This window comes from Sceloporus occidentalis, unplaced genomic scaffold, assembly GCF_023333645.1.
Source record: "Sceloporus occidentalis isolate IW3139 unplaced genomic scaffold, rSceOcc1.0.p SCAF_27, whole genome shotgun sequence".
Taxonomy (NCBI): Eukaryota; Metazoa; Chordata; class Lepidosauria; order Squamata; family Phrynosomatidae; genus Sceloporus; species Sceloporus occidentalis.
Genome location: NW_028317007.1, coordinates 8,854,177 through 8,865,265, shown reverse-complemented (window position 1 = coordinate 8,865,265; position 11,089 = coordinate 8,854,177). Strand labels below are relative to the sequence as shown.

Sequence of the window (11,089 nt, the reverse complement as noted above, 5' to 3'; positions counted from 1 at the left end):
CCCAACGTTATCCTATTACTCAATAGAATATAGAGCATCCTTCTGCTGTAGTCACTTAGTGACCTTATGTAACTTATTGTTATTGCAAACTTTGCACCAATGGCAGAAGACACACCAGATATAAATATCTTGCCTTCCCAATGATCTCTGTAAGATTTTGATAAAATAGACATTATTTGTTTTAACAACGTAGTGACTGATTACAGATAGTGTCTTTTTGATTGCATCTTCTTATTTCAAACACTGTGAACTTTGTAAAATTAGTCACTATTATGGTTGCTGCTTATATAGATTGGATTTACACGTATACACAGACTGAATAGCCTGTCGGAAATTTCCTCCGACAGCCACATAAAGCAACAAGTTACCAAATGTATTCAGCGAAGCTATCGGACGAGAAGCTATATATGCTGCATGGATATATGACTCATAAAGGCAGCCTACGTTATATTCACGAGTTTCAATGCGAAGGGCCCTAAAGATGTGTAAAGGTAAAAAACAGGCATAAAAAACAACCAAGAGGATGACAACAAGCTTACGAGCCTTTTTCTTATAGATGTCATTGGTATAGGGTCCATTTGCCAGGCTACAGTTAATCAAAGTATAGCAAAGGGTCACAACCACCAACGGTAATGCAAAACCTACGGAAGTCAGAAAGGCGTTATACCATCGTAGATTATATGTGTCCAAAGATACTGCAAAGTCCACACATGCAACAGTATCTTGGACCTCTGTCATTAAGATGACCATGGGAAGGACTTCTATGAGGGCAATTACCCACACTGCTGCACATGCTATAACTGCCCACCTCCTTTTGTGTATGGCATGAAATTTCATTGGATGAACGATGACAAAATACCGGAAGATACTGAAACAAGTGAGGAAAAGAATGCTTCCATACAAGTTGAAGTGGAATACTACACGAATCAACTTGCACATAAAATCCCCAAGAGTCCATTTTTCTTGATTAGTATAATTGAAAACCAAAAAAGGTAGGCTGCTTAGGTGCATAAGGTCTGTAATAGCTAAGTTGAATAATATGATGATGCTAGTTCTCCATGGTCTCATCTTCATAACATATACTGATATTGCAATGATATTTCCTGGGACTCCAACTATGAAGATGATGCTGTACATTGCAGGCAGATAATACTTCTTTATCACATCGTCAATTAGAATGTTTGTGCAATTTGAAGAAGACTGTGAGCTACTGTGCAAGACAGTAGAATTAAAGAAATTTTCAGATACATTGTCCATGGCTGTTCTCCTAGTGGGAAAAATATGTTGTGTTACTACTAAGAAAAGCTTTGAAGTATCCTGTATATATATATATATATATATATATATTCAAATTACAATCATAAAGCAACCGATGCCCCACCTCCCTCACTAGCACATAACACGTTAGGCACCTGAATATAATAACCCATATTTACAGTGATGTGGAAAATGTCAACACTTAATAAATAAAGCATAATAATAAATAATCGGGATCCAACTGGCCATCTGACACACCAGCCAAATTCGACAGTGGGATATGTGTGACGGCATGCTGTGAAAACACAAAAAATATAACATGGCCACACATAATCATTTGGTGGCCACTGGCTTTGAAGTTCCAGGGCCACATACTCATTCCCAGTGATGATGATTTCATAAAAAATAAGCGAGAACCTAGTTACCTATCTTACCTAATTTAGCCATATGATTTAAAAATGATTAAAACGATTCAGGAGAAATAATCTAATTGTAATACAAGTTAAACTGTATTGTTACTTGCCTGTAATAAATATCCTAAAGTTGTGCGACTAGTGGACATAAGCATTTGTTTGTTAAATGACCACTTAGATGCCAATTGCTTTTAAGGCATGCTTTAATAGTTTGTTAACACCCTTCTGCCAAGTACCATAAAGTGTGCCAAGTATACATAGAAATACTAGGTTGCTGTAGGTTACAATGTTACCATCTATCTACCAATCTAGCTTTGTGTCTCTCTCCTACTCTCTGTCTGTATCTGTCCATGCATACAATTTTTGAATTCACAAAGCCAACCCAACTACTTTACCTGCTTAGAGATCCCGACAGTTATCTTTGTCAGTGCATTAGTCCTGTCTATTGTGATCAGTAGAAAACAGTTCCATTGACATTTTCATCACAGAGTTTTTTCTAAATGTTCCACATTGGTCCTGTGAGTCCTCCTGATATGAAAGAGAAGCTGGACTAATGCAGATCTACAGTACACACCCAAAGTATTGTTTTGGGATGGGTAAGCCTCCTATTAACAACCTAAGTATTGATACATAAGAATAGCTTGTCCTTTGTGAGAACAACTTTTAACTTAGTAACTGTTGATGTTCTTCAAGCTTATACCAGTTGCATTATGTATACTACAGAGACATTTGAAAGAGATAGTAAGGGGATTATATAATCTAGCCACTAAACACAATAAAATGGAAACTGTCGTCATTGCAACTGAAGCTGAGTAAATTTTTTACTTCCTATAGCTTGTGCTCTCTATTTGCCAATGCAGTTCTTTTGAAGGTTAAATCTTATTAAATCGAAAAGGAGATATGTGAATCTGACCCTGCTATGATGTCTTTACTACGCAGAGATCATGTCAAACTAACTTTTTTGACTTGGTAACTAAGATAATAGACAAGGGAGGAGCAGTTGATACTGCCTATCTAGAATTTAGTAAAGCATTTTACACTGTTCCCCATAGAAAAAATAGGTAATGGTTTCTCTCTCTCTCACAGCTAATAAAAATGAACTTGTCCAGCACCCAGATTACAGCTATAGGGTTTCCCCAGTATCCATATTGCACACATAGGACTTGTCCCAGCACCCAGATTGCACATATAAGGATTTATCCTAGCACCCAGATTGCACCCACAAGACTTGTCCCACACAGACATGGGACTTACTTCTCCCTTTTCTCTCTGCCTCTCCCCTTTCTCTTTATCTCTCCACCTTCTCTTTGAGCCCCCTTCTCATAATATATCCTCCTCTTTCTCTCTCTCTCCTTTCTACCTCTCCTTTTTTTCTTTATCACTCCCCTTTATTTTATCTATCTTTGTTCTCTTTACCTTCCCACGTCTTCGGTTTCTTTCTCCCTTTTCTCTTTATCTATCCAATTCTTATTCTCTCATCTTTCTCTATACCTCACCCTTTTCTTTATTTTCCCTGTTATCTTTCTTGTTATCTCTCCTCTTTCTCTTTTGTCCATCCCTTATTTTTATCTCTCTTTGTTCTCTTTATTTCCCCACCCTTTCTCTTCCCCCTTCCTTGTTATCTCTCTTTCTTTTCCCCATATATCATCTTTCTCATTACCCCCCCTTCTTCTCATCTGTCTTCTTTCACATTACCTTCCCTTCTCCATATCTCTCCCCCCATCTCCCCATCTCCCCCTTCTCTCTCTCTCTCTCTCTCTCTTTTCTTTATCTCCCCCCTTTTATCTCTCCATTTCCTTACTATCTCCCCTTTTCCCATTATCTATCTCTCTCCTTTCTGCCCATCTCCTTGCCTTTCTGAAGCCCTGTGGTGGGAGCATCCCCTGCCTCTTTTCCACTGCTCCATCATTATGATGTATAAAAAGTCTTCTGGCTCCCTCTATTTTCAGCCAGTTAAAGAGAGACCCGTGATCTCCCTAACCAGCACTGTTCCAGCAGTGGACAGTCCAGTCTGCCACAGAGGAGCTGCTGCCCCTGTGCACACATACATTTTGTTTGTGCGCTGGCTGCAAAATGTATGCTCGCACACAGCTTAGAGGGATTGAATCACATACATTAGAGAAAATGGGCAGACTAGAAGGGCCGAACGGTTCTTATCTTCCGTCAAATGCTGTGTTTCTTTTCAATTTCTTGTCCTGAAGTTATCAAACTTGCCTTGGAGGGGAGTCTGAATTAACTAACAATAGTCAGCAACTTTACATCTGGAGAATGAAATTAGCATGCAGTTAATGAAAACAAGAAATTAAGATTAGAGCTGGGTGAGACCATTTTTTAAAGGGTTTTATTGCATTTTACAGGTTTTAGGACAGTCTCCTTGTTAAGTACAATAGCATCTTTTATAATAAGTCAATGTATACCTTGACATGGAAACAATAAAAAAATTGTAACAGATGCAAATTACAGCTGTAGTTGCTTTACTAGGTTGTGCTTAGGCACCTATCTCCTTTTATGTTTAGAAAATCTAAATGTCTATGAAAAGGATACTCACCATGGGTAGCCGTCTTGGATCCAATCAAGGCTTCCACTCTCACAAAAGACCAGTTGGTGCTCTGCGAACCACAAGGCTGGATGCAAGCTCCCAAGTATATTTAGACAATCTACAAAGGGTAGGTGGCACTCGGATTTCATAGAAAGGATTGCATTAACTCAATTGAATTAATACAGATCTTCAATGGAGTTCATATAATACTTCCAACAAAATCAGAGTGCCGCCTACCCTTGTATGAAAATGAGTCAGGGACACATGCAAGGTATTAAATAGTCAAGTGTGTTACCTGTGTGCTTTGCCAGCAGTCCTTGAAAATGTTCTGGAAGAAGGCTGGCAGGGGGGACACAGGATAATGTCAGTTATATAGAGGGGAGGTTTGATTATCATTACATGACCATTCGTAAAAAATTTACAGATCCTAAAGCTGATAATTTCCCTCCATTCCCTCCAATAGTGACTATGACATAGTACTCTGTCAACAGTTGGGTCCTCCTGCCTTGACTGCATGTGATTACTTAGACATCCCTTAAATGTATTCACAAGGTATCAGAAATTTCCTTGCTATATGCATGTTATAAATGAACAAAGGAAAAGTAATTAGAAAAATACATTTTGCCAACCCATCCCTAGCTTTAGGATAAACCATGGATTTTTGTTTACTAAACCTTTAGCTTGTTGAAGCAACAGCACAAATGTCTTGTAATTGATACTAGGCATACATTCACTTTATACAGAAATGTGCTGTTTCTAAACCTACAGTGTGGTGTGTCTAAACAGCTTTTTCTCATATAGATTGTATTATATTAATATATATATATATTATTTTTTATGTATTAATTTTTTCCCCTTGGGTAAGATATAATAATTTAAAAACCTCAATACTACTTAGTAAGACGTTCTTATACAATGACTTAAAATGTGGTGGGTGAAAGGAGATGAAGAGATTGAGTATCAGTGCTAAATAAAAATTTTCAAAAACAAAATAATTAAATATGAATGAATTTATAATTTTTTTTTTATAAAATATGAAATGTTTCTGCAAGTGGTCTTGCTCTTAGTTATTGGTCTTATCACATGCATGATATAACTTAGCAGTTATCAAATGGGTAAATATGATGAGACATGAAGTGTCTTATTTGTTGAAATGTAAATATTATATACATATATTCAAGGGGTATGACAAGACGAGAATTGACAGACAAAGACAAACCGATAAATTAGGTGGAGAGAGCCCTGTTCGCAAGCTTACATTCTTGAGATAGAACACAGATAACTTTTTATTTTGTAAATCAAAATTTTTATTGATTTTGTCTATTAAGGGGGAAGGGAGGGATATACAGAAAAAGAAAAAAAAAAAAAGACGCAGCAGGACCAGGCATAGTACAGAAGGAACAATAAACAAAAAGAAACAATAAAAGAGCAACAATAAAATACAGGACATGGTAGAAAGTACACAGCAACATAACAAGACCCATGGCTTGGTAAGGTGCCGGATGCGACCCAGAGTGTAGCAGAAAACACAGAAATCAAACTACACCCATTCATGTAGGGGCCCCAGCCACAAAACGAGACCAGTAGAACCATTTCTTCCCATGTTGTGCCTCTCGACCCATGTGCCCAGCCACTAACTCCTCTAGGACCCGCGTATTCTCCACCCTCGACACCCATTCCCTAAAGGAGGGTGGCGACACCTGATTCTTATACAGGGGAATCAAGGCTTTAGCCTCATTGAGTAAGTGTGGCACTACTGATTTTTTGTATGTAGCAATCGAGGCAGAGGTATGGTGTAGTAGGTAAGACACAGGCTGAAAAGGCGGCGGGGAATCAGTGAGAAGATGGATGGTATCACTAATCTCCCTCCAAAAAGAAATAATAAGGGGACATTCCCACCAAATGTGCAGAATCGAGCCACCCGGTTGACCACAACGCCAGCAAATGTTCGGGTGATCGGGAAAAATAGCATGCATGCAAGCCGGTTTACGGTACCACATGGTGAGAAATTTGTAGGAAAGCTCCTGTGTCTTAGTATTCATGGAGCATACATGGGTCAACTGAAAGATTTTTTCTCAGTCTGGTTTAGATAACGAGACCCCTAAATCACGTTCCCATTTCCCAGTGAACGCGGGCAAGGATTCATCCACCACCCGAGTAAGAATCCCATATAAAAGCGAGATCCCATGTGGCGGGAGAGCATCCCGGTCATGCAGCATCTCAAAATCGCGAGAGATTGTGCTTTTGCGAGATTGAATTAACAAAGTTCCGCAGTTGAAGGTATTGGAGGGAGTGGAGGGCAGATGGAGTGACCCCCTGGAACACGGCAGAGAAAGAGCGGAGCGTACACCCACTCATGTAAGCACTCAACGGCATAGATTCCCCTGGACGCAGCAATAGAAAGGCCCCACCACTCATGCCTGGGGGAAAGTCTGGGTTACAGCGGATGGGGGTTAGAGGCGAGGGATACGATGTCAAATGGCGTTTACGGTGTGCAACATGCAAAACCGCGAGGGAAGCCAATACAAAAGGATTATCCCCAGCCGCACGTCGAGCAACACCTGGATCTAACCACGGCAGAACACGAATAGGGACGGAGGCAGCGGCTGCCTCCAGAGCAATCCACGATTTATGGGGCGGGTGGTGACACCATTCCAACGTTCGTAGTAGATGGCAAGCAATATAGTAGGTGTGAAGAGATGGTAAACCCAAACCACCCTCAGCCTTAGGTTTTCGTAGCAAAGAGATCGGCAACCTCTTTACCCGCCCAGATGAAGGAGATAAACAGCGTCCTAAGCGACGAAAAAAAAAGCACGGGGTATCCGAATGGGTAAAGCCTGCAATAAGTACAACACTCTGGGGAGCACATTCATTTTGAGAACATTAATCCGTCCCACCCATGAAATATAAAGAGAGTTCCAAGCCAAAACATCTTTCCTGATTGCCTCAAGAAGAGGAGGAAAGTTGAATGTATACAGAAGGGAAGCGTCAACAGCCAACCACATGCCCAAATGCCGCATCTTAGAAGAGCACCATCGAAACGGGAAGGCAGAAGACAGAGATTCCACTTCCACTAGGGGGAGAGAGATGTTCAACAACTCGGATTTAGAGAAGTTGATTTTCAAATTTCATCAAACGTCATGAGCACAGGTAAGGAAACCTTGGGGTTTGTAAGAGCAAAGAGCATGTCGTCAGCAAAGGCAACTATCTTATGGTGAACACCCCCGCACTGCACTCCTGTAACATCAGGGTTATCTCTCACCGCCGCAAGAAAGGGCTCCAAAGAAAGGACGAAAAGCATAGGGGACAGGGGGCAGCCCTGCCTAGTACCATTGGTTATGGGAAACGAGGGAGAGCGTGCTCCATTGATCCTAACTCTCGCAGAGGGTACTGAGTAAAGGGAGGCAATCCACTGAAGCATATGAGGGCCAAAACCCACACCCTTAAAAATAGCAAACATGAAGGACCAGTCAAGGCGATCGAACGCCTTTTCTGCGTCCGTGGAGAGAAGCACAGCCCTGGGGCCCGAGCGTTTGAGCAAGTGAATGAGGTTGAGGGCACGGATAGTACCATCCCTACACTCCCTAGCAGGGACAAAGCCAGATTGATCAGAATGGATCAATGTCGGCAGAAACCAACAGATAACTTTATATATATATATACACAAATATAAAAGAAAGAGAAGCTTGGACACAGTAATGCAAGGTTAAAAGAAAAAAAATGGAAAATTTCAGATGAGCAATGAGGATTGAAGGCAAGTAGTGGAATGGGATTAAAAGGTCAGTCAAACAATAAAGAAAGGTAATTTCTGTTATTGCAAAAAGTTTAATAAACCATAATGCAGTGATTTATGCTAGTTATCTAATAATTCCATGTTGTAATTTAGCAATTGCAAAATAATATAAACTGTCCTTGAATAATGCCATAATTAACCACTGTTAATATAGACAAATTAAAATGGCAGACATACAGACGTAGGTACAAGAGCTGCACATGTTATAAAAAATGTATGTGTAGGCAGCGGTTACTTTTTCTAAAAAAAATACCCATACATATACACACACCCTCTCCCTTACTCATACGTATACTCTAACTATCCTTTGACCATACACACACTCACTTCAGCCCCCAAGTCACCCATAAACAGCCCATGTCACCCCTCCGAAGCTACAGTCACCCCTCCACAGCATCCAAGTCACAAGTCACTTCACAGCCCTTTATTCCTACGTTGGAGCGGTTTCTATTGGAAGCCACTTGCGTAGCCTTTTCTTTATCCTTCCGTGTAGGGGCAGTTTCACGCAACTTCAGAGCAATATCATGACATCAGAGCGTCTTGCAACAGGGAGAAATGGAGAGATTTCCTTGCGGCAATGGCCCAGATCCAGACACACACATCCACAGACACTAACATGTCATTCACTCACACTAACACACACTCAGAACTAACACACCCAGAAACTCACACTGGCACATCCAGACACTCCCACAAACACACACAGAGACTCACTCTAACATGCACACACATCCAAAAACAAACACACATACCCAGATACACGCACTAACATACCCAGACACTCACACTAACACATCCAGACACTAACACACAACCAGATACTCACAGTAACACATAGAAACACTCAAGATAACACACAAACACGGAAACTCATATTAACACATCCAGACACTAACACATCCACCCAGAAACTCTCAATTACACGTCCACACTCACACGGAAACACCCAGTATCAAATATTAACACACATTACACATACACCCAGACACTCACACTAACATACTCAAAAACTCACGCTAACATACCCAGAGACACACACACATTAATATATCCAGACACACACATGCTAACATACTCAAACACCCCACATAAAAATGTCTGCCCAAACATACACATTTGCCTGCCTATACACACACACATACATACATGCACACACAAGCCCTTAGACACATTTTGTCAGGAACTGGGTCCATACAGACGACTGTAATGACCCACAGCGCCCAAATATGGTGTTCAGGATGCAGAAGTGGATTGGGACAGGGCCTGGTACAGCACCTGGGGTTGTGCGGCCACACACCAGGGCCCTGACATAGCAGCGGATGATGTCCAGAACAAAACAAAGTGATATCCTGCAGGCACCCTGGAGCAGGCATGAGACATAGCTCTACAGACGAATGTGCAGGATGCTGCAGGCTGGGTGTAGGGAAGCTAAGCAGAGTAACAGCAGAAACATAGCAAGCAAGGGGGACAGAGCAAACAAGGGGGGCAGAGCAAGGAACAGGGAGACCGAGCAAGAAACATAACCAGACAATACATACATAGTACAGGACACAACAAAGGACAGGGAACAAGGCAAGGAACACAAGGGATGGAGTGAGGAGCCGAGATCCTCAGACGCTTCTCCTTTAAGCAAGGATAGGATATCTTAACTGGGACACGGGGAGAGGAGAGAGGAACCGAAATCCTCATATGATTTAGGGAAAAGAGAGCAAAGGTAACATAAAAAACAAACACACATTAATACAGGAACTAGCCTAGGACTATATGATAACAATTGGAGATTTAGTCACATCATATGGCCATAGTATGCTTAGCCCACCACTACACCAAAGTACTCCAATATTCAGTGGGTCCTAGCACTAAACCCTGCCTACTGAATTATTAATAAACTGAAACTAAACATTGATTCTAAACACAGAACCAAGGAGGACATACCTTTAGACTGCTGCCTGAGACAAACATAACAAAAACGAGTGGGGCACACCTTAGAAAGGAAACAGAGCTGAAGCAAAGGGCAAATCAAGGAATCAGAAGCACAGAACAGAGCATATGGAAATCCAGGAATGGATTACAGCAAAGGGGAAACTCTAGCGAGACGGGGGGGGAACTATAGCGAGACGGAGGGGGGGGGACTCTAACGAGACGGGGGGGGGACTCTAGCCAGACGCAGCTCCACAGCCTGAATGAAGCCTGGCACATTTGCACTAACTTACAAAACACTTTCCAAACACACTCTCCCCTTTCTACTCATCTTTCTCATTTCTCCCCATCAATCCCCTTTCTTATTACCTCTTCTCTTTCTGTCTCTTCTGCCTTTTTTCTCCCCCCTTTCCTGTTATCGCTCATCCTCATGATCTTTCCACTTTCTCACTTCTTGCTATCATTTCTTTTTCTCCTCATCGTTTACCTTTTCCCCTCTCCTATAATGTCTTCTTAAGTTTTGTTGTGGTGACTGCGAGGTCTATTCCTACAGACCTCTGTGTCAGTGAGCACCTGAGCACATCATATCAACTCCCTGAGCACATCAAATCTGGTACTCAGCATAAAATACTGGCACACATCACGAGGGAGCACTGAAGCAAAAGTCTTTTGGGCTGGTTATAGGGAGATCTATGATCTTTCCAATAGGCATTTCTTCTCCAGCAGGGGTAGTTCAGTCCACCTCTGTAGAGAGCCAGTAGGGTAAAGGACATCTTGCCAACCACTGGAGGTTGCGATACGCTGTACCATAAAAACAAAAGTCCTTTGTATGGGTAACTCGAGTTCCTCCGAAAAAACTTGTCAAATCACGTGTTTATGGACCTTCCTTTGTGTACAGGGACTGAGTTTTGCTGGAACAGGAAAATGCCTTCCCCAGAGTGATGCCAAAAAGTTGGAAGCATACAATTGTCTCAAATATCTTTGCATGATGTAACATTAATATTGTCCTTCACCCTAGACCATTATCCCTCTTCCACCAAACTTTACAGTAGGCACAATGCATTTCGTTAGCAAATCATGAGTTATCACTCCAGAGATCCAATGTTAGTTGGATTTTGAACCTGCCACAAGATGTTAGTTAAATAAAAAAGCAGCCTATGTGTCACT

The 11,089-nt window shown here is 41.4% G+C and overlaps 1 protein-coding gene across 1 annotated transcript; it reads right to left on the bottom strand.

The window, feature by feature from the left end:
* Positions 1-270: 270 nt before the first annotated feature.
* On the bottom strand, positions 271-1,257 carry LOC149299904 (2-oxoglutarate receptor 1-like). The gene has a single exon (XM_089485858.1). The coding sequence runs from the start codon at positions 1,255-1,257 to the stop codon at positions 271-273; it is 987 nt and encodes a 328-aa protein (XP_089341984.1).
* Positions 1,258-11,089: the final 9,832 nt, after the last annotated feature.

Bases quoted from the DNA above. Each gene is read 5' to 3' on its own strand.
- LOC149299904 (XM_089485858.1), bottom strand. From the start codon at position 1,257: ATGGACAATGTATCTGAAAATTTCTTTAATTCTACTGTCTTGCACAGT.